Below are 24753 nucleotides of genomic sequence, written 5' to 3'. Positions count from 1 at the left end.
AACATGGTTTAAAGGGTGAACAAGTGGTAACACAGCCATTCCCAACTGGTGAGGCATGTCTCACTGCTCTGAACACGCCTTAAACCCAGGGCAGTCAGCTTCCCTGCACCCATCCTGGTCTCATAAAAGGCCCAGCTGGATATTTCCTTGTTCAAGTACTCTTACGAGTAAAAACAGTGGAGAACACGCTGCTGTGAAACCTGCACAGACCAGGCTGGAAATCATTTTGAAGCCTTCTGCCCGCTGAGAATTGTAGCAGGCCAGGAGTGAGGAGATGCCCACGGGTGTGAGCTGGGGGCAGGGGGAATGGAAGCAGGCAGCCAGCCTCAGTGGGTCAGAGAGGCCAGAATTCGTACCTCGGTGAGATACAAGGCACTACCAGTTTTCCCAAGCACAGACCTAGCTGCAGAAGCATTTTAAAACACAGCTATGCAGATTATGCCTGTGTATAATTTTTGTATGTTATAAACTGTCATGACACTACATTATACTAAAGACTATAAATACATCTCAGGCAAGAGTTTTTAAAATATACCAGTAAGGAAGGGGGGGTGGGGGAAGTATTTTTAGCCAGCATGGTTATACTAGTAGAAAAGCTGTGAAAAGCATAAACTTGGTACAGGAATTTTAAGAATCAGGCTGATTTAATGAACTATTCGTGGATGCTGGTAACACTGGTTTTCTAAGTAGAGATGGAAATGGGACAAGGCAGTGCCCTTTGCCACATATTAGAATCTTCCCTTTTTTGCTCCATGGGACTTGGAACAAGTTCTTTTTTCTGACATCATTTTCCTTCTTTACACGTTCTCTCTCATACGACTTAATTTGCCATGTTCTCAAGACGTAAAACCTTAACAAACTTAAATGGTACAAACCATTCCATGGCAGCTGCTCTTGCTGGGAAAGGACTGCTTTGTTTTAACAGGATTTTCCATTTTTCACTCTTTCCCCAGGACGGCGCTTGCTGATGAATACGCAGTAACAACTGGAGTTGCCGAGCGCCCTCACCCTGCACCTCTGAACCCCCCCTTGCGATGGGCACCACCTGCTGTGCCTCCACTGACCCTCTCCAAACTGAAACCCTGTTACGTGGAAGTGCTCTGTGCCACCCAGGGAGTTTAGGCCCCCCGATTCCAGCCGGCAGGAAAACGCCAAAAGACTAAACCGTGGCCCTTCAAACTCAAAGGCACACGCTCCCCCTAAAACACTGACACACATAACACGTCATCTGGTCACCGCTCTGCGTGCCAGTGGGGACTACCAACAGGAAGCACAACATGACCGGCCACGGCGGACTGCGGTTACGACAGCGATGGTGCCGGCGCCCAGTCGTGCGGCGGGCCGCGGGCCCTGACCCGGCCGCAGGCTGCGGGGGGCAGCGGGGCCGCCGAGCCGCGGCGCTCCGACGGCACGGCCAGGCTGGCAGCCGGCGGCCAGGCCGGGGGGGGCCGGGCCCACGGATGGACGGACGGACGGACGGCGGGGCAGCCGCGGGCAGCCAGGCGCGGCCGTTACGCCGCCACCACCCGGGCCGGGCCCTCACAGGCCGCCCGCGCACACCAGGCCCGGCGTGCGGGGAGGCCGCTCCCTCCTCCCCAGCGCTCCTCCTCCGCCCTCCCCTCCCCGGCGGAGTCCTCCAGCCTTCCCGGCGTGCCCCGCGCTCACCATAGAGCGGAGGGCCGGCCCCGCCGCTCGCTCTCTTTCGCTCGCACCGCGAGTGGGAGGCGGCGCGGCCGCGGCGACATGGCGGGCGTGGGGCCGGCGGGCAGCGCTGCCGCCGAGGCGGAGAAGCACCTCAACGGCGAGCTGCTGCCGGAACCTGAGGACAAGGATGGCGCGGAGGGCGGCGCGGTGGGGCTCGGCGCCGATGATGGTGCCAAGAAGAAGCGCAAGAAGAAGAAGAAGGGCAAAGCGGGCCCCGCGGGTAGGGGCCGGGCCGCGCCGCGTCGGGACGCTCCGCTGACAGGCCGGCGGGGCGGGCTGAGGGGGCCGCGACCCGGCAGACCGGGCCTCGTACGCGGTGGCGGGCGGCTGCGGGTGGCTGAGGGTGGCTGAAGGGTCCTGCCGTGCGGGGCGCAGGCAGGGCGATGGGCGCCCCCGAGGCCGCCGTGCCGCCCCGTGTGGGCTGAGGGGGAACCCCTTCGGCGAGGAGGGGGCTGGCGGGTGCCGAGGGGACGCCGCTGCCGTTCGGCACCTGGGAAGCAGGGGTGAGGAAAGTCCTCCTTGCTCAGGTGCGCGCAGGAGAGGCCACCCCTTCCCTTATCCCCTCCCATGCCTTGCGGGGGGAAAGGCGTAAGACTGCTGCTGTGAAAGTCATCCCGCATGATGGAGTCTCTATGGGTTCCCCGTACCCTCCCAGGTTCTCAGAGCTGGAGCAAGTCTGGGCAAATAGCGTAAAAGAACTACGGCTTGGGTTTGTTTAATAGGGTAGCAGTTAGTGATGATCATGCTGTGCCTTTATAATTATCTACTTCACGCCCATATTATCTCACAAGAGCAGGTTGCTGCTATGGCAAGAAAAATTAGTTGCCCTGGCAGGAAATAAAAAAAAAGTAGTCAGAAGTGTCTGGGTAGTGCTGCCTTTTTATGCAAGTTTCAGTAACAGCACCTGTCACTGTAGTGCCCTACTATCTACGTTGGGTCTGCTTTATGATGCCTTTTTTTTTTTTTTAAAAAAAGTTTTGGGCATTATTGTTTACTAACATGGAGCTAATCTTTTATTGTAAGTCATACTTTACTTTTACAAACAGGACAAGAAACAGATAAAGAAATGGAAGGTGCTCTTGATGATGTAGCAAAACAGTTGGATAAACAAGCACTGGAGGAGAAAGAAAAAGATGATGATGATGAAGGCAAGTGTAACTTTTCTGTTGACATTTCCAGTTTCAGCTTATTCCTGGACTCCTATTTTAACAAAACTTTTACAGATGCTTTTTGGGTTTGTGGGTTTTTTTAGTTGGTTGGGGGGGGGGGGGGGGGTTGGCTTGTGAGAGGTAAAATGCACCTGTATATACTTTTCAACTTTTTTGGCAGCAATTCAGCTGTTGCACATGCAGATATGTATAAAGAATAATGGGGGTAACGGCTTTGTTAAGGCTTCTTGTTTTCATGGATCTTATTACTGAAGGGAGATGTTTAGCTCAAGATAAGGTAAGGTACAAATAATTCTTAACTTGAGTTACTATGGTCAGTACAAATTTGTTCCAAATTATGTCTTTTATACTTGACTTGGAACAAAAAAATACAGATTTTAAGGAAGCATTTTAATTAATACCAGGTTTTAGTCTCTTTATCAGTGACTTGAAACCTGTTCATCTGTAATCCTAATTTTTCATTAAAACAGAACAGGAAAGGGATTAATACACAAGGAAGGTATACACCTTGTATGTTGCCTGTGCTGTGCAGCTGATGTTCAAAGCAAATGCCTCAAAAGCATCCAGTATTGAAATCCAGGCTGGATGCGTCTTTTCTGTAGGAATATCAGATAAAGATGCTGTATTTTCTTTGTTTTGATGAATGTTTCTCAATAGAAGTGAACATTTAAGAAAATACAAATCTTTAGTCATTTAATCTCCTTTGTGTGCATTAGCATTTAAAGTTTGCTCAGCACCCTGAAAATGTTTCTTGTTGTTTTGCTGAGAAATCTTCTTAGTTGACTAATGTTGGAATTCATCATTCCAGAATTCAATAAATTAGTTATAGACATTTTTTACAAGTGTGCTGAGATATAGAAAATTACAAATAGATTGATCTTTGAACATTATTAATCTATATATAGCATCCAGTTTTATGCAGTTACTTTCTGCAGAAGTATATTCTGATGGATTGTTGTTTTATGCTATATTTCAGGTTACATAGTTGAAAGATAATTAATACAATATCTGCTTTTCCATCATTGCAACAAAAGTGATAAGTATTGAGGAGAGTAGTGAAAACTTCATACAATAAAAAGAATACTTTGAAAGTTATTAGAATGACTATAGTTCCATCTCAGGAGAAATAAGGTTGTTAGTTGCAGGTCAAGTGCTGTGTACTTTTATCCTTTTTAGAGTATTAGCAATTAGTATTACAGTATTAGGAGGTATAAAGAAATGAAGTGGTACTATCACTGAAATATTTTTTTTCCATATATTAGACTTGGATTTATTTTTAGAAAAGCAGTAATATTTTTGCAGAAAAATAAAAATTACTGTAAGGGGGTTTTAAGACAACTGTGTGTTCCTGCCTGTACTGATCCTCACCACTTGCCATCTTAATTGTGTAGTTTCAAGGATATTGCTTAAGACATGGTGCAGCGTTAGATTAAAACCAATAAAATACCTACCACCCTCCCACCACCACCCCCTTCTTTTCTTTTTTCTTCTAATAAGCCCATAATGTGGCCCCAGAAATGAGACTGCATACCTTTTGAAGTCCAGGACTGATTAGGAGTAGCACTTCTGACCTCCACTGCAGTGTTAAAACATGCTGATACGTAAGACTTTTGCATGATCCTAGGCTAAGTTATTAAATGGCTATACCAAAATGGCTTAAGGTTGGGCTTCAGTTTTGAAAAGATCTGGAATTGCTTTTCTGGTGATTTTTTTTTTTTTTTTATTATTATCAGCTAAATAACCTGTAGACACACAGGGTATTGCTCAGATGCAGTAGTTAATTTGTGGCAGAAGCATAAGTTAGTCTGCAGCAGTCTTCAAGGACATGAAAGCATAGGCTGGGTTGGTTTGGCTTGCAGTTGGCTGACTCACGTGCGTTGATGTATGAAAAAGCCATAATAAGCAGATAGCAACAGTACTTTTTTTGCAGTTTAGGCCGTGTGTTTAAAAAAAATAAATATCCAGAAATCACTAGGTGAATGAAATGGAGTCATGTCTAATTTATTTCTTGATGTATGGTTTGACATCAAGGTCAAGAGAAATGTGGCAAAATTACCACATTTTGAAGAAATTTATGCACTCTTAAGGATTTTTGGCTGCCTATGAAATACAGACTGATTGAGAATCTGGTAGGCTGGACTACAATTGTAGTTACAAAGTATTTATACTTGCGATTTTTTACAAGAATTTAAATTAAAATACTTAATGACAAGATGAGCTGGGGAGGGGTGGGAGTGACACCTTACTGAAATTTGCTCCAGCTGCAGGAGCATTTACCGTGGCATAAAAATGCAGATGACACTGACCATCATGAGAGGCTTGAAATCTAGTGACTGGAACAACTGGTCAGTGTTTTGGTTTGTTTTTTAAATAAAGGAGCAAATAAAAAATTCTGTATAAATACGTTCAAAATGGCAGTGCTTTTACTTGATTTAAAAGTACTCTTGATTTACTTCTCACTTTAGATAAAAAAATAAATGTTTTAAATGTAGATGACTAGTACCTATTGGTTCTGCAATGCATTTGTGTTGAGGTCCAGAAGGTTTAGTTAGATGGTATCACACTAGATATGAAGTATATATGAAGTGTATGGAAGTAACTAAGCATTAGATGTTACTAAATGTGAAGTCCATGGGGTTATTGTTAACTCTCAAATGTGCCTGTAATGCCGTGTGGCCAGTTCTTGGTGCTTACATGCTGTGCTTTCTGAAAACCTCCCACTCGTACTTCCCACACGCAGTAGTTTTGCTTGGTGCTGGTTGTGACTTTCCCAGTTATCTCCAGATTAAACTCATCCTGACCTAAGTGCTGTCATCTTTACTTGTTTGGGTTTTTTATCTTTCCAGAAGTTCCTTTAGCTGAAGCATCAGAAGATGGGTTCAAAGCAGTAGTTCTTAGCTTTTTGTTACATGTTGTGTCTAATACAGTTCTCTCTCATGCTTTCCCCTACCCCATGCATCTTTTTGGGTGAATTGAGAATAGAGGAATTTTAAGTAGGGCTTTCTGAAAGCTCTTTCCCTGAACAACTTTTTTTTTCTCTGGTGATATCTTTAAGTCTCAACTTGAGCAAGTATTTTCTTAGATCTGTGTTTGTTGTAGGGACGAAAAATGCTAATGGTTTGGTATCAGCTTCTAGTTTCTTTTAATCCATTAAATTCTGCTGTGAAAGAAGTGTTTCCAGATGGTTTTATGTCTCATTCAGAATTCTTCAGGTTTTAAAGTTACTTAATGTTCACCTGAACACTTTCTTTCCTGTAGATGGAGAGGGTGAAGGAGATGGAGCAACAGGGAAAAAGAAGAAGAAGAAGAAAAAGAAGAAAGGACGTAGGTATCGGGCACAAAAATAAAGATAGACCGCATGAATATTGGTATAAGCATGTGTAAGTGCTGTTCTTGGCAGTAGAAACAAATTTTGGGGTGCATCTTGGGTTTGTAGGCTAAGTCTGGCTGAGTTTTCTTCTTTCTGGTATCACTGAATGCCATGTTAAACGTTGGGCCGAATAAAGTGATATGAGGGCATTGTGATAATGATGTTACCTTGGTAGAAGCCTAAATTTTGGTAAGGGGATCTTAAATAATTTGTGCCATTTAGCTTTTATGGTTGAAATAAGATACCTAGTATTTCATGTACCATATTTAAAACTTTCTTAAATTATACTCAACAGCTAAAGTCCAGACAGATCCACCTTCTATTCCAATATGTGATCTATTTCCTAGCAACATATTCCCAAAGGGGGAAGAATGCGAATACCCACCAACACAAGATGGGTAAGTGTTTTAAGCTTTAAAAAAAAATAAAAATGCTGTCATCTAGATGTGTGGAATTGCAAAACTGTTAATGTATGACTAAATGGACAAAGTAAGTGTAGTTGTGGTGTGCTTTTTTCTTTTCTTTTTTTTTGCTTTTGCTTTTTTTGCTTTTTTTTCTTCCTTTATTTTTTTTTTTTTTAACTGGAAGTCTTTGGTTCAGAAATGTTTCTCATTCCCTGCCTTTTTAATTAAGATATAGCCTGAGCAGAATTGCTATGAGGCAAGGGGCCAACAGGATTTCAGTAGGTAGCTTGTAAGAAAAATATACTCTGATTTAGAACTGAGTGAAGATTTAAAATTTAAGGTGATAAGATACTTACTTATGCAGCAGTTCTGGGGGCATCTAGATGTCAACTACTTGGTTTGGGGGTTTTTTTGTTGTTGAAGAGGTGTCTGTGTCAGACTTAAACTGTCTCATATTCTTTAAGTGGTACATTCTGCACTTTGCTTCTCTTGTTTGTATGAATATGTTATAACAAACTTTTTTATAATTCATTCAGACATGGGAATGGTGTGCAATTTTACTAAACAAGCAACAACTTTTAGCAGTTTACTGGAACAAAGATCTGCATTCTTAGGTTTTCATAGAGTACTACTGTTTCCTTGTGCTTTGTTAGGAACTAGAATATACCAGCTTGACTTGAGTTTCCTGATTTTTTTTCCTACATGAAGTGTTGTGGAAGGTCATATTTTACTGGGAATATGGGGGTATGGAATGAGAGGTGGTGTGGAAATAGCTTGAACTGCATGAAAATCTGAATGAAAAGACCAAGTATTACTGAAAAATTCCTGGGAAATTTTGCATTAAAACTCTGAAAAAAGTGTTTAAATGAAAGGCTGGGGGGGGGCAGGGAGTAGATAAATATTTATATTTTTGAAAGCATTGTTTAGTTTTCAGTGACTCTTTTCAGAATCGAATTACTTTGAAACATTTATTGGTTAAGGTCAATGCCTGTTTCTCAGTGTAAGCAACTAAAGAGTCTACTATATCCTATAAATTCTACTCAGATATTCACAGATGATATGGTTTCATTTTTATGAGTTTAAAACTCAGTTTTGAGGAAGCTTTTCTTCTTTGTAATGACTTTAATTTGATCAGAAGGTGTACTCATATCTATTTACAAATTACTGCCTTTTTGTGTGCATTAAACTTTTTATCAGAGTAATCCTGACAGGCTGATCCAGGAGTGATTCTTTGATGCTTAAGTGTCTGTATATGCATATGACACATTCAGATAGACATGATTTAAGCAGTCCAGAAAATTCGGTTATAAATGTCTTTAAGCACATCCATAGTTTATTAACACGCCATTTTTGCACATCTGTTAAATATCCAGCTATTGAAGATTAAATGTTTGAACTCTAGGTTTGCTATTATTCATTTGAAAAGTAAAAAAACTCAAACAAAAAAACCCAAACAAACAAAAAACCAAACCAAAAACAAACCGCATTTTGTAACAGGATTTAAGTATAGCATCTTTTCTGTACCAAGAGCATTCTGCTATGGAAAAAGAGTATACTTTTCTAAGGAACTGGAAATTATTTCTTTATATAATTTGCTTAAGCAAATATATGCTTAGTTTTGTTCCTAATTTAAATATTTACATCTTATGATGTACTTTAGCATTTTTGAACACAAGTAGCTACTTAGTAACTGACATGAATGCTAGGGTATTTCCTATTCTGAAGAACAGTTTCATTTTATATATTGGTGAAGCATTTTTGTGCTGCTTCTCTTATTCATTCAGAGGGCAGTAGGGTTTTGTCTTTGCTTTTTTAAAGAGTCGCACTTCTGTGCTTAGCTGTTGGTGTCAAGTGCTTTCTGAAGCTACCTCTCATCAACCTGGAATTGTATATTTTGTGTAGGAAGTTGAACTAAGGTGGGTATCATTCAATTTTCAGGGGAAAAAATAGCAGATAATCAATCCTTATATAAGCAACAGACTAACAGGTTTGATATTTTTATATCTCAAGTATTCGGTTTTGTTTGAAGGCTTGTGGTTTTTTTATTGAAGACACCGGAATTTGAAATGACGTGACAGGGAGGACGGAAAAGCTCTAAGCAATATTTCATGATACACTGATTTTGTTGAAGTGGGATTAAGGAATTCTTGTCCCTGACTGCTTGTTTCTTCCTCTGTGGTGTTGTCAGGGTTAAGGTAGTCTGTGGGAATTGTTTTCTGGAATTCTTATCTTTGATCACTAAAATCTAGTTTACAGCACAGTCTTACAAAGATTTGTCTAGTGAAAACTGGGGGCTGTGAACTGCAGTGAAAAGATGGGAACAAATTGCTTGGAGCAAGAGGTGAACTTCTTAAGTTGACACATGGTAGCCAGCACATTAGGATACTGTTCTTGGAAAAGCTTGTTAGCTCATGTACCTGTCAGAGGACTTGATGTTTGATGTTTGACCTTTATCTGATAAACTGATTTTTTGCATGTCTTGAGTGCTTAGACCCACACAGGATTTGTCACCTCCTTTCCTGAGCTCCCAGGTGGCAGTGGTGCAGCTTTGGCAGCAAAATGCTTTGGGTCTGATACGGTATTTTTAAATGTAGGGACTACTTTGTCCTTCGGCTGTATTGCATGGAGTGACTATATGCTGAAATGCAGTAGGATAGAGTGAGGATGGCTTCCTGCCCATTTGCTGGAGTTTGTGCTTTAGTCTGTGACTGGCAGAGCAGCTGCCCAGATTGTCAGCAGCTCTTGCTACCAGAGGGTGTTCCCTGCTGGAATCCAGAGTAGTCTGAAAGGATCCTCAAGCCTCTCCCCACTGTTTTCCTGCAGTACACGTTTTCCATCTTGTGCCGTGACTGCATTGTTGGCAGTAGTCCAGTTTCCAAGTGCAGTAAGGTGGCTTAGGTGTTGCAGGCTGTTGCTTTGTTTCTTTGTTGGTGGAAGGCAAATTCTAAGAGTAGTATGCATGAGACTTGCTATCGGAGCCAGAAAACTGCTCAGAAAACTAAGCATGAGATTTCTCCTTCACACTGTTGTTACTTTATCTGAGCAGGGACAAAAAGTTCAAGGGAAACAAGCAAAAGAGTCTCAAAATACTTTGATCCTCTAGTCATCCAGAGAAAACGTTTATGGAATAGCCTGTTACCCTTCTTTATCTTTTCATCTCTGCTTTAGGATTAGGCCTCTGAACAATGTATAAATAATAAGTTCAAAATGCAGTAAAATTGCAGGACATAGTCTCTTGGCTACTCATACCTGGTTTTTGGCTGTGAAGGAAACTTAGAGTGGAGCCAAGTTACATGTCTATAAAACAGCTAAGTAGCTACACCTTTGAATTTCAAAAAGTAATCCTTTAACACTTCATATTCAGCTCACTTGGATAAAGGTAAAAGTTAGTTTCTAAACTTGGAAACCTTGGCACAGTTCAGCATCTTTGGTCCATCTTGCCCACCATGGCTTTTCTTTTATTACCCACCTAGCAGGATGTGCAGCTATCTGTTGTTTTTATTAGTATTTGTCCCTCACAATGTGTATGGAGTTCTCTGAGTTAGCACTATGTTTTTTTTGTATTATTACAGTACTGCAGCTTCACTATTTGAAGGTGTATCTACTTTGTAGTCAGAAAATTAGTATTTAAGTTCTGACAGCTGCTGGAGTGCTTAAATTACTTGTTTGTTTGCTTTCTTCAAAACTTAGTTGTATCGTTTCTTGCATAACAAAAAAATATATTCAAACCTGATCTTATCTTTAGTCTTGCATTGAAAATCATTCTTCTGTTTGTTCTATGAACCTACAAAAGAGCCAAAATGAGTGGTATTCTCTTGGAACAAATTAATTCACCATCCAACAAATTTAGAAAGTAACTTCCTGGCATGTGTCATAGTTACCATGCACTGCATTAGGTAATTCTGAGGGTGAGTGAAAGTAATACTGGATCTGCAAGCTCTTAAATTTTGAAGGAGCTATTGTCTCTGTGTCGGTAACAGTTTCTGGGCCAAGTAGCTATGCTACAATGCTGAGATTCTCCTGCATACAGGAAGAGCACTGTCTGAATGAGCAAGATTGTGCAAAAAATAAACTTTGCATGAGCAGAGCATGTTGCGGTGATTTGCCCTGCTAAACTCAAGGTAGAAATGCAAGCATTGATATGAATTTTATATGCTTGTTCTGTCTTGTTGAAAAGTATGCATCCTTCAAGGACACTGCTTCTCTGGGCTTTTGGGAAGGCTGGGAGGTAGGGCTTTTGAAAGTATAAAGGGGGTAGTATAGCTTGTGGTCTAACTGAGTAACTTCATGACACACATAATCTATGTTGAAGGCGAACTGCTGCTTGGAGAACAACTAATGAAGAAAAGAAAGCGCTAGACCAAGCCAGTGAGGAAATCTGGAATGATTTTCGGGAGGCTGCAGAGGCACACAGACAAGTGAGAAAATATGTTATGAGCTGGATAAAACCTGGAATGACAATGATAGAAATCTGGTGAGCACACAGATCTTCTCAGAGACCTCTGCTGTAGATTTTTCTTCATTCTGTGTGTGGGTGGGATTTAGTCTCAATTTTGTGTGCTTAATTCACCGTGTCACGAGTGTTGTGGGGGATTTCTGCTTGAAGTACACAACCAGTATCCCAAACTACTTCCTCTGAGTTTCCTCTTACAACATGTTCTTAGCTTATGCAGTTTTACAGGGTCTGGGATCATACTGAATTTCAAACTTAAGATTTCAGTTGCGTTCACTTAATTTTGAGCACATGCTTGATTTTAATGTTCAGTACCTTGGCTACTCTTGCACACAAGTTCTGCAGCGGTGCTGAGAGAAACAGCAATAGTGGTAGTAAACATCCTGGCTTTTGCCAGAATTGTCAGTGAAATTGTATGTGAATGAGCAACACGGGTGCAGTCTGTTTCTGGGAGGGTGAGGAAGCATAAAAATGGGGTGGCTGCGTACTCGGTCCAGGGCAGGAAGACTGACTTGATTTAGTCTTCACTGGCTGATGGCAGTGTTTCTTTGTGTTATGCTCAGCTGATAAATAATTGAGCAAATGGATTAAGATAAACATGAGTTTGATTAAGCTGAAGTTTAAAGAATTAATTAGGCTAGACTGAGTCCTTTTTCTGTCCTTCAGTTTATCTGGAGTGAATGTCTACTGTCCAAGTACTGCACTGATATGGGACAGTTTAGATTCCAAAATCAGATGTTTTCAGCCTGGTATGACTGAGGACTGTGCTGACAAGAGCAGGATAGTAAGAAAGCAAATCTGAGCTGATCCCCAAGGTAACTGTGTGAGGATAATGGAAAGAAGTAATAGACCATCAGGGAAAGTGGAAGACAGACAGCTACCTTAATAACTAGTCTGGCTGAAACAAATCTGTCATGCTGAATTATACAGTTTGACTATTACAGTTAAAAGCGATAATTTTCTCAAAACATGACTTTTCCTTCTAAAATACCTCAGGCTGTGGGGACTTGCTCTTAATGAGCTCTCTTCTTTTTCCAGATTGCTTTGAGTGAATAGCGCTCTTAAATGAAATCGGAGTATGGTGCGCTGGTGTGAGTGCGTCATTCACTGCCGCTATAGGACAGTGGTGAACGTGTTTGTTTCTGTAGCTTTCCAGTAGCTAGCAGCTTGAGAGTAGACAAAAACCATGAACAAATGCTAGTCTCATAAGGTTTTATTTTATTACAGTTATTGCTTAAATGAAAAAAATATTAGTCCTTTAATTAGATTTTATTTTTTTTAATAAACGAAGTGACTATACTGTTGCCTTCCCCCACCCACCCCACCCTCTTTTAAATGCCGGTAATTTTAAAGAGTTTATTTAAATTGCCTGAATTTTTTTAGTTGTATAACTGCTGCTCAGGAGGAATGGATTAAATGTAGCTGGTAAAGGATGGATATTTTAAATTTAGAGTAAACACACTAGTGAAGTCCTCCATTTTGGCCAAGAACCAGTAGAAGAAACAACACAAAGAACTGAAGATCATTATTGTTGTACTTAACGTTTTCCAGTCTAGGGTCTCCTTCTAGTTAGCATATAAGTAATTTAAGATTTCACATGAAAACATATGCTTGAATATTTTTTCTGAGGCTTTGTTGTTGCATTGATTTGTCTGAAGTCATCATAAGAAGTATTGATGACAACTGTTATGTTCTTTTTTTTTTTCCTTCTCCCTCCCTTCTGCCTTTTAGTGAAAAACTAGAAGACTGCTCACGTAAGCTGATAAAGGAGAATGGTTTAAATGCAGGTCTTGCATTTCCTACTGGCTGCTCTCTGAATAACTGTGCTGCCCACTACACTCCCAATGCCGGAGATCCAACAGTGCTGCAGTATGATGATATTTGCAAAATAGATTTTGGGACACATATTAGTGGTTAGTTTTTATTTATGAATTAAAACTTTGAGAACATTGTTCAGTGCAAAGATTAAAGCTAATTAATTTCTGCTGATTTCAGGTCGTATTATTGACTGTGCTTTTACAGTCACGTTCAATCCAAAATATGACAGACTATTACAAGCTGTAAAGGATGCCACAAATACTGGAATAAAGGTATGATCACTATGTAAGTAATTTACCAAGTCTCACAGTAAACCTTGTGATTCTTTTCCATTTATATTTGCACTTTGTTTTCAGTGTGCTGGAATAGATGTACGTCTCTGTGATGTGGGGGAGGCCATACAAGAAGTTATGGAGTCTTATGAGGTTGAAATTGATGGCAAAACATACCAAGGCAAGTTCTTTTCTTTATGTAAGGATAGTTGTTCTTAGAGAGTGTATGTGTGTCTATATATATTTGTACAAATACTGATTTATATGTAACATATTGAAAAGACCTCTGTACTAGAAGTATGGTACGAGTCTTGCATAAATACGGGTTTCTGGCTGGCTTGCCGTTCCTCTGGAGGGATTTTCTTCGTTTATCCTTCCAAGTATTGTATCTTCAACAGATAAGATGAAGGCTAAACAACTGTTTCAAAATGTGCAAATAATTTGATACCTGTTGTTTGGCTTTATTAATGCTTTTCCTTTATTTTCCATTATTTTCCATTTTTTCATATTTTCCATTTTTCCATAGAGCTTTTGTTAATGTTGGAGTTGCTAGTCTTTAATAATGAAGTTTTGATACAGCATACAAAACTAACTTGTGTCTTGGTTGGGATTTGTACAAGATGTGTGGATAGTTCTGTGTTTAATTCCTCTGCAATATGATGAGTCACTATTGTACTTTCAATATGGGCTAGCAAACCAAATTGCCTTAAAGGAATTGTTAGGAAATTGCCTGTAATACTGATGTTTTCTTCAAAAGTGAAACCAATTCGCAATTTGAATGGACACTCGATTGGGCCATATAGGATACATGCTGGGAAAACAGTGCCCATTGTGAAAGGAGGAGAAGCAACAAGAATGGAGGTAAATGGAGTTATTAAATCTTTGTTTAGTTTCCCTGACTGTCACTGCAAGAGTATTATTATTTCCTGTGCACTCCTGATGTGTGGTATTTGTGATGCTGGTTGGTAATAGCAGCAGAAGAAAAACTGTACTTTGTAGTGTTACTGTAAAGAGTGATCACTCTTGTTTCATCTCAGTGGCTTCTACATTTAGCCCTGGAGTGTTCTGGTATCTAATACTTTATGAAATTGAAGCCTAGGGACCCTGCTATTTAAAAAAAAAAAAAAAACAACAAACCAAAACAAAAAAACCTTGAATTCTGAATGGCCATAGTGATGCTTACAGAAACTCTTGCGTGTTTATTTCTCAGTGTGTATATATTACTTAATGCAGTGTTGGAATGTTGCACTTAAGTGCAGGGAAAAAGTCAGGAATTCAAATTTTGGGATCAGAGTTTTCCTGAAAGGTGTTTGGACTTGCCAGTCATTCACACTTTCCTTGTTTGTTCACTGTAATTAAAAAGATGAAATAACAATCTTCTCTTGCTCCAGTAATTCTTGAGAAATATTTATGTAGTGTTCTAGCTTTGGATGACTTTTTGCAAGTACAGTTAGGTATGCTAACTTTCTCAAGAAGCTTCCAGCGCAGGTTTTCTTTGCAGATATAAGATAATCAAGCATATTTCTAGTTAATGTGAGAGGCTGGATGAGAGATGCTGTTTGAATAGTGTTTTGGAGAACGGGAAGAGAAATTGCTGTACATGATATGGCAACTACCAATTGGAAATGTAATGTTGAAATATGTAACCTGAGATTCAGCCATCATTTTGATGTAAATGTGTTCTAACAAGAAAGGAAGGCTTATTTAGAAGATTGATAATGAGATAAGAAGCTTTTAATTTAATTCTAAGCTTGATCACTGATCAGCAATGGTCACTGGTAAGCCTATCAGAGTAAATAAGACTTGTAAGAGCTGAACAGGGACAGGTGTGGTCTAGACAGGACTGGTTTTTTTGAGGTAGGCTCACCCTCATTGCCTAAAACTTGTATGGTAATTATGGATCACCTTGTTAATGATGTGAGCAAAGAGACCGCTTTAACTCTAATCTTATCTATAGGAGTGTTCAAAGGGATGAAAGAGTGGTGGAAAAGGAAGATAGAAAAAACTTGTGTGCCGTTCTTGTTTTAGCTTAGTGAATGGTTAGGTCTTGTGTATCTTCCATCATCTATTACTAGTATAAAATTTAAGTTCTTTAAGCAAATCTTACTTACAGATTTCAGAGATTTGAGATTGTTTTAATTTAATATCCAGACACTGGGGAGAAGACCTTTTTTAGATTTCTTCAGCTTCTGTAGGTTACTTAGGACACAATCCTACAGCATTAAAGACAGTGGGTTTTGCCAATGAAGAATGTGGAGCATAGCCAAGCTCTTACTGTACCGTACTAATTATAGTATAAAACTGCAATCCAGTGAGTTTTTTGTGACGGAGAGAAATACAGCCTCTGACAATCCTTATTCTGAAAAAGTGGGTGTAAAGTGATTTATTTGTTTGTTTGTTTTCTTGTTTTTGTGGCATTGTGTGCAGGTTTTTGTGCTTTTGTATTTCGGGGCGCTTTTTTAAATTAAATCAGTTAAATATTCAAGGGCATCTTTAAGAGTTTGTCTTGAATTTGAAGGCTGTGTTGGCTTCTTATTTTTGGGTTGTGACTTTCGAAGTAGCTTAATAAACTGAAAAACCCAGCTCCTGCTGTGCATTAATGTTTGATGCCCTATCTTGTAAAGTCCCTTTCACAATCCTACCGTTAAGGATATGTGAGTGCACTTGCCAGAAATGAGTTTATATAATGGCATTTCAGTATGTTCTTGGCTAGAATTTTGATAATGCCCTTGCAGATATTTATCACCTTCATTTCTTGAAGAAATTCATCTTGTGGAGTGGAAATGAGCAGGTTAAGGGTTTATACTAGCAGCTGTTACCAGAAAATTCTTGCAGAAATTGGGCAGAAAGTTCTTCAGTGCAGTAAGTCTCTGTAATCAACATCTATTTGCTATGTCTAAACTATACGTTTCCTAGGACTTCTATCTGAATATAAAAGGAGTATTGCTTCCAGTTAGCAAATGTTTTACAACAGAATGTAGTTTCTTAGCTATGTTAGATATATGCTTTGACAATTTAACTGCAATGACTTTGAGAAATTGTGACTAGAAATGTGCTGATATTTATCGCTTGAAACAAATGGTACTAACATAAATAGCTGGTGATTTGGAGATGTCTGTAACTAAGTGTGAAATCTCCGTATTAAATTTTTCTCTACATTGATCCGGTGATTGAATATATTCACATTTAATTACTTGTATTCAGAAGTTGTTATACTGAGATTGTCATGTCAGAATGGCCTGATGTCACTTATTTTCATATTGCAACATGTTTGTTTGTTTGTTTTTTCTTCTCTCCTTAGGAAGGCGAAGTGTATGCTATAGAAACCTTCGGTAGCACGGGAAAAGGTGTTGTTCATGATGATATGGAATGTTCTCATTACATGAAGAACTTTGATGTTGGGCATGTGCCAATAAGGTTGGATTTTGTTGGGTTTGTTGGTATTTTGTGCTAGAGCTACCACCCTCTTAAGGTTCAAATTTGATACAATGCAGATTCTTCTCTTGAGGTTGTCGGAGGATTCAAAGGGTGGTGGTAGCAATGTTCATGCTATGAAATATGCTCTGATTGTAAGTCTGGAACAATATGGAATTATTTATTCCAAAGAGTCTTGAAATGGAGAAAATACATTATTATGTCTTCAGAAACCTAGATTGTTTGTTAACAATCTTCCTATCATTAATATTTTTTTAATAATTAATAATATATTATGGTGGTATATTAGTCTATATATTAAAAGTATAGATTAAAAAAAAAAATCAACATCCGTATTATGGTTGTGTGCTAGAATCTTTATTTTAGTGCTGTTCCCAGAATATATCAAGCTATTAGTGTCATCTGTTTTGTTTGTGTAGATATTTTGTGGGGTTTAAGTTCTTATTTTAGTGTATAGCTATAAAATGAAATAGATTATTAATGTTCAGTTTTCACTGGGATTGCGTTTTAACATTTCTAGGAGTGCAATCTATTTTCTGAAGTGAAGGCTGTTATGGTTAGAACTGTAGCAGGCAGGCATGCTTTTCCAGATTGTTCTGTGGAAACAAAATAGACCTATCTAGTAATATGAAAAAGGGGGAGGGGTTGTAGAATTAGCCTAAGGGTTGGAAAGGAACATCTTACGGTTGGAAGTAAATTTATTTCTTAGCAGATCTATAAATCTCTGATTTTTATGCTTATATATCGCAAGAAGTATGAATAAAAAGTATTTTACTTCAGAAGTAAAACTTCAGCATTTTAAACTACCAGGCTCATGCCTAAGTTAGTTCAGATTATTAACCACTTTGGATCAGGAAGAATTCTGGTTTTCCGTATAAAACGAATTGTCCTTTTATTATTTAAGAGAACTATTCCTGTCACTGCATTTAGTTTTGCTTGCATAGTTAGATGCAGATAACGTTCCCAATCTGACGTCCCCCATTCAAAATGGATGGCCAGGATATTTGGCAGCATTCAGCTTTGTTTTGAAGGATATCTTTTTGCAGGAGGAAAATGCACTTTCTTTTGTGAACAGAACATCTCATTGATGTAGAAAGACATCCCAAGACTGGGCAGTCTTAAAATACCTTGAAATCTAACCCTTTTCTTAATTAGTGTGTTTCATTTCTGTAGGGAATACTTGCTGGTGATACTTCTTCCTTCTCAAATTACTACTTCTTTTTTCTTCAGGCTTCCAAGAGCAAAACACTTGCTAAACGTTATCAATGAAAACTTTGGTACTCTTGCCTTCTGCCGCAGATGGCTAGATCGCCTGGGAGAGAGTAAATACCTAATGGCGTTGAAGAACCTGTGCGACTTGGGTATAGTGGATCCGTATCCTCCCTTGTGCGACATTAAAGGCTCATACACGGCACAGTTTGAGCACACTATACTGTTGCGCCCAACGTGCAAGGAGGTTGTCAGCAGAGGAGATGACTACTAAACTCAAAGCCACCTCAGCACCTTTATACTCCAGGCTTTGTCAGAACATACTATACCAGAATTAATTTGCAACGTATTGTCTGTTTTAACAGTGGACTGATGTAATACTTTCCGTATTTGGAAAGGAAGGAATTTAATCAAAGGCAAGTCTTCTAATGTAACTAACCAAGGAAAAAGCTTTCAGGCCTTTAGAAATATTTCAAAAGTTACTTATTTTTTTTGTTCAGGGAAATACGTGCTATAAAGCTCGATTTTTAGTTTGGAATGAGTTATACATTTTGTTTTGAACATTTATGAGAAAAGATGCTTTTCAAATATTTATATTACCATATTCCTACTTGAATGCTTTGAATGACTACACCTGATTTCTGCGCCCAAGTCCTCTATGATACTGCCTTTTAAACTTCCTGGAATCCATTTTGTAAAAAATAAAGACAAATTTTCAGATCTAAAAATATATATACTTTTTAGAAGTCTGGTTATGATTCTAGTCAGGAGTCTGCTCGGGAACTGCTCTATTAAATATTTTACAAACTTGATTTGCCATTTCTTGTCTTGAAACTGGATCTGTCTTACCCTTAGTATGAAATGTGGCCTTTCAGTGCCAATTTAGTCTTGTCGGTACTGGGATACAGGGTAAGAAGTCATCAACTCTTTGCAGGACAGAATGGGACAACTTCAGTAAAGGTGCGTGGTGTGATTTGGTTTTGAGTGTGCCGGTCTTCAGACTTCTGCTGTATTAGAACATGTCAAATGCATTTGGTGGTCTCTGCTGTTACCAGCAACGTGCAACTTCGGGCTGAAGTCAGCTGTGAATATTAGTATATATCCCTATATATTCTTTGCGGTTGGCATGCCCTCTTGCACAGAGTAAAATTTTCCTATGTGTGATTCCCAGTCTCCTTAAAGTTCACATTCAATTGGACATGTTTTAGGGGCAATGAAATATTAATTTATTTTGGAGTGTTAAAAGTTCTTCTATACAGGCAAACAAATCTGGAGTAATTGATGTCATCTTGACATAAGAGGTCATATCTTCTTCCTGCTGCAGTGAATCTGCTGAATCGCATTTGTAAAGGTAAATTAAATCCCTATTTATTATTAAATTAAATGGTTCTTCAGGCCTAGGTGCAGTATGTCTTTCAGTGCTATATACTTGCCTCGTGACTTGCACATTAAAATTCTACATACAAAAGTAACAAAAAGGACAGCTGCTTTCATGGATCCACAACAGTGCCTTAAACAATTGCTTACGAAACAGAGACACTTCACCTGCTCCTTCATAGATGACAGCCTGTGTTTAGTTAGAGGAGTTCATACTAATTTAGAAATACCAGTTCAATCCCCCTGTCTTTCGAGTAAAAGCTGCACTTTGTCCTTTTAAAAACACAAGTATTATGAGCACTGGCAACAGTTTAAAAATAATATACATCAGTGGTATTTTTCCCCAATTGTAAGTATTGTTTAAACTTAGTACCGTTCAAACTTGTAGAAATGGATGAAACGGGATATTGAAATGTGTATTTCTGTTGTTGCTGTCTGGGGGTCTTGGCATCCCAGCATTGGATTTTAAGTGATTTATGCAGCTGCATGGGCATGTGTGTCTCAACTTCCAAACAAACAGTAACTAGTGTACATGCTTGTACAATGCAAAATAAAAACTGGTACTTGAAAGAATCTGTGATGAACAGGGTTGCTGGGTACATCAGCTGCTGCTCTTTTTACTTACGCTAATAGGACCATACCACTGATGCACTTTTTGACTTGATATGAGCAGGCTGTGGTGGAATTGATGGCTTCTGGTTCACTTACCTGTTTTTGTAACAAACCAGGTTACTGCAAGTTCTGCTAGAAACAAGACAAATTTGCTTCAGTGCTTAGCCTCTTAACTGCCAATTCCAGACTTTCCTGTCTAGAAGGATCATCTGTTACTAGCTCAGTGGCACTTGGTACTGTTCCTACAGGTTAAGGCTTTTTTATCTTCACTGATGGTTACTTCAGGAACACTTGGTATTGCAGATCCATGATTTGGTTTCCTCCCTTTGTCTTTTATTTCACCTGAACGTAGTATGAAGATCTGGACTAGCAGAGCTACTTTGGATTATGGCCTATTCTTTTAACTTTGTAATTTACTGGCTGTTTACTAATCCACATATGGAAGCTGATCATCATGCATAACAAGTTGTAGAGGAAATGTTTCACAAAAACATTTGCAGAACATGATGGATTGTTTGTTGCCATTAAATTTAATTGGGTTTGTCTGGAAACATGCTTCCTGTGCCACTGACCATCCTGCATTTACAGTCAGTGTAGAAGGTAAGCCCTATTTCTACCTCCTTGCACCTTGCATTAAGAAAAAAAAATATTCTTCTATGGCTTTCATGCCGTATAGGCTGCATTTTCCTGTTGCTGTAGGTGTAGTTATAAGGTCCTGGCCACACTATCTGATAACTGGATCATACCGTCTTGTCACTTGGCAAAATCAAATTATTTTTTTTTGAGCCAGATACTGAAGTCTGTCTTTCGTCTTTCTCGAATACCCAGAGATGGGGATCATCTTACTTTTCAAGTATGTGCAGCACCAGAAATGGTAATAGTTTTTGCAGTGAGTACATTCATTAGAGGTGCCAGAGAGTCCCAGACCTAATTGGCAGGCTTTCTCCTTCATGTAGACCTTGAGACACGCATCATTAAAGAATGTACAGCTTGACCTTGACCTGTCCTTTTGATGAAGGTACAGCTTAAGATTCTCTCGAGACTCATTTTAGGCTCAAACAACATGCTTTTCCAATGTGGGGCTTGGGTTTGGGTTGGTTTTTTTCCTCCCCTTTTTGATCACCTGCTTGAGCAAGTCTTCAACCTGAGTCAGTCTTCTGTTAGTTTCATGGAGTCTTGTATAAGTTTATGCCTGTAAAATGGCAAAGTTACTTTGCCTTGTGTTTACCTGCCTTAGCGGCACCCTAATGCAGTGCACATGCTCCGTGTGGGCAACAGGCACTGCCAGCTTGCAGCAGTCTTTCCCAGGTGGTTGAAACGTTTAAAGCCTGCCCCTCTACCTGTATGCAAGGAGCAGGATGCAGCAGAGACTCCTGACTGCAGCTTGCAAAAGCAAAGTGAACTTTATGTCCCAAAACAAAAAGCTGGCTGTGTTTGCATCCTGCAGCCCTGCTTTCCCCGTCCCACCCTGTAAAAGGCATTTGACGTGGGCCTCCTACGCTGCGTCGTGCCAGGCCCAGCTCCAGCCCAGGAGCACGCTGCCAGAGGGAAAATGCCAGGGCAGCTCCAGCACTTGCTACACGCAGTTGCTTTCTTGGCTTCTTTAGGTGAAAGCCTAAACTAATGCATCAGCTTTTTGTTTTGTTGTCCCTGGTCTTCTTTTTAAAACTATTTTTCCACTTGTGTGTTGATGGTAGATTTCCTTGGAGTTCTGCACTTCAAATTTTGGCTTAAAAATACCACCCTACAAGAGAAATCAGCATTTCACCTTTTTAGTGGTGGATTTTATTGAAAATTGAAGTGAACTTGGTGCTAAGTAGGAACTGTAAGGTACACCCCTGGGAACATGCTTTTCTACTTGAGACTCCGGCTTGTGAAATAGCGGAGCAGTTCTAGCACTAGCTTTGTGCAAGCTGCTGTGTAGCAACCTGGCTTGCAAGGGAGCAGCAGGTATTTCAAGGGTGAGTTATAACTATAACTTTCCAAAGAGGAAGCTGAAATGGGGCATCTAGGGAGGGAGGTTAAGTTGCTGTTGTCTTCCAATTGCTTCATGCTGTGTTACCTTCAGTATATCAAAATAATATTAGCGTTACATAACAGTACAAAACCAGGGTAAGACAGTATCATGGAAACATAAATGATACGATGTGTAAGCATGACTGGAATTTGTTCGTTTGATTTTTACAGGCGGTGTTTGGAGGCAGAGGAACTTTGCCAAATCTTTCTTACTTTTTTTTTTTTTTTTTTTTTTACAGGAAGGAAGAAGAGGGTTAGTATTTCTTGTGTTAATTATTTGCCAGGATTTTGCTCTTCCAACTTGTTAGTACTTGGCATTCCATGGAATATCAATCAGCTGTCCATAAACAAAGGCAGGCAGTATATATTCTTAAGTCATTCACAAAATAGTGGGTTTGCCAAATGGTTTTATGAAGGTGTATTTAGAGAAAGACCATGTAACTTGAGAAAAGCATTGTGTGCTTTGAAGCAGGATGTTATTTTTATATGAAATATATACAGTATATTTTTTTTCTACAAGGGTTCAAGAGGCAGTTGAATGTTTGACTACTTTTAAAGTAAAAGAAAAACTAATTAAGACAGCTGTCCTGTGACTCTTTCAGAATTTTTGACTTGTGTTTTTGCCATGACAGCCACCCAACTAAGGTTGAAAGTCGTATTAATTTTAGCTTTGCTTTGCATTTCTACTGCTGCTGACTTCTTTTGCAAAGTTACAGTGATTTATAAAAAAAAAACCACCCACAACTGCCTAGTTAGCAGTTGTCAGCAGTTAAGATAAAGAGTAAGCCTTTTGGCCTAGTTGTTTTTTAAATATTCCCCCACCCCAGTAAGGCCAAATCTCCAAATCCTTAAATGGGAGAGAGCTGTATGGAAGCCCTATTTACCACTTGATAGAAGTGCAAACACATAATCCCACTGCATGCTGTCTGGATGCATACATCATTACCACCTGGGACGGGAAAATGGGATTCTTTGTCAGTGGAAGAGTGGGCTGCTGTGCCCTGCGTGATGCATCGGTGCGCTCGGCAAGCTGGCGGGTGGGGGACAGCAGGGAGGAGCGGCTGGCTGGGCCGGCTGGGGGCACTGCTGCCCAGAGGGACCGGGACAGGCTGGGGAGATGGGCCAGCAGGAGCCTGGAGTATCTCACACTGGAAGGGACCTCGTGCAGCTCTACACCGGGACGTCCCACGTGCTGCGCCTGGGCAGGAATAACCCCAGGCACCACCACTAAGGCCAACTGCCTCCAGGGCTGCATTAGGCAGAGCACTGCCAGCAGATCAAGGGAGGCGATGCTTCCCCTCTCCTCAGCACTGGAGAGACACAGCTGGAGGGCTGGCTCCAGTGCTGCACTTCCCAGTACAAGATACAGACTGACTGGAGGGAGCCCACCAAAGGGCTAAAAAGGTGACGAAAGGTATTGGAGCATCTGACACGAGTAGAGGCTGAGAGAGCTGGGAGCGCTTAGCCTGGAGAAGGGGAGCTCAGGGTAGAGTTTATCCTTGTGTGTAAACACCTGGTGGGGAGGGAGTCAAGAAGACCTAGCGAGGCTCTTCTCAGTGGTACCCAGTGACAGGACAAGGGGAAACCAGCACAAAGTGCAACACAGGAAGTACCATTTAGTCAGAAGTAAGCTTTTACAGTGAGGATGGTCTAGCACTGGCACAGGCTGCCTGGAATGTTTGTGGTGTCTCCATCCTTGGTCCTGTTTAAAGCCTGACTGCACACACCCTTAAGCCATCTGTTCTGGTTGACCCTGTTTTGAGCAGAGCTGGACTCTACAGTCTCCACAGGCCCCTTCCACTATCAACAGTTTTGTGTACCCTCCTCAAATGTACTTGGTAGGTAACTCGTTAAGGCACACTACCACTTCCCTTGTGTAGCTGGAGAAAAAAACCCAGCATCTCTCCTGGAAGGCTGCAGAAGGGAGTTGGCAAGTGACCTCATAAATGCATGCAAAACCATAACTGGTGTTAACATTTCTATGTCCACAGTGTGGCTGGCTGCCAAATTACTACTCACGGAGAGTTACTGTGTGTGTGAGGTGGTCCTGAACCCTTCATTAAAAATAATTACTACATAATTGCTTTACCTAGTTGCTACAAGCACTGATTGCTTGTGCAATGAGGAAATTCAGCAAGGGCAGTGTACGGTGCTCTAGGTGACCAGGTAGCCTGTATGTCAGCTGCAGACAGCTCTTAGCAAGGTAGCAATGGAACTGAACCTGTTTTTCTGAGTGTAGATTAAAATGAAGGTGGTGAGTAGAGGAAACAAGGGTTAGGCTTCTTGAGATGCCTTCACGTGATTATCTTTCATACCAGTAACTTAAGCTACCAGACGAGCTCGCTCTGGAACTATCAATCAGGTGGGTTTGCCTGGGTCTCTTAGGCAACTCTACCTAACTATACCCCTGTTGCTGATATAGGTGCCGAGTTGCTGGACCCTTAGCTTTACCACTCTTCAGAACTGCGACTGAGTTGTTCCTGGGGTCAGGGTTCCACAGCTGCCGCTAAAATGGGTAGGTGGCCTTTGCTCAAATAGCTGTTTGGTTTCCTAAGGTCAGCACAATGTAGGCTTCTGCACTGGCTGTGGTATTTCTGCTCCTGAACCTTGCCACTTCCTTGGCTCCAGTTGGAGTGCTATTTTAAATACGTACCTGAGTGAAGGAAGGCAGAACATAAGCATGTAGACTTACACTGAGCTTGAGCCTTACTCCATCTTAAAAGGGTGCAGAGCTAGCTGCATCACCTGGCAAGTATTAAGAACCCAAGCAGAAGCTGTTGAGAAGTGCACCTGAATTAGCTCATCCTTATGCTGGACTGCAGTAATCATCTCTATCCTTGCTACAACTTGGATTAGGACCAGAACTCTGAGTATGTCCTTTCTCCTTCTCTTGTTCCACCCAAGAGAGCACCAA

At 40.5% G+C, this 24753-nt stretch overlaps 1 protein-coding gene across 1 annotated transcript; it reads left to right on the top strand.

Moving 5' to 3' along the window:
- Positions 1 to 1710: 1710 nt before the first annotated feature.
- On the top strand, positions 1711 to 18646 carry METAP2 (methionyl aminopeptidase 2). The gene is made up of 11 exons (XM_037389071.1): positions 1711 to 1924; positions 2751 to 2852; positions 6132 to 6197; positions 6539 to 6641; positions 10960 to 11121; positions 12832 to 13013; positions 13096 to 13190; positions 13275 to 13371; positions 13948 to 14051; positions 16492 to 16607; positions 17856 to 18646. Exons 1-11 carry the CDS (start codon positions 1744 to 1746, stop codon positions 18106 to 18108), a joined length of 1461 nt encoding a protein of 486 aa, XP_037244968.1. The 5' UTR covers positions 1711 to 1743; the 3' UTR covers positions 18109 to 18646.
- The last annotated feature ends 6107 nt before the right edge of the window (positions 18647 to 24753 follow it).

The sequence above is a fragment of the Falco rusticolus genome, chromosome 5 (genome assembly GCF_015220075.1).
Source record: "Falco rusticolus isolate bFalRus1 chromosome 5, bFalRus1.pri, whole genome shotgun sequence".
NCBI lineage: Eukaryota > Metazoa > Chordata > Aves > Falconiformes > Falconidae > Falco > Falco rusticolus.
This window is presented reverse-complemented; position numbering and strand designations above follow the sequence as displayed.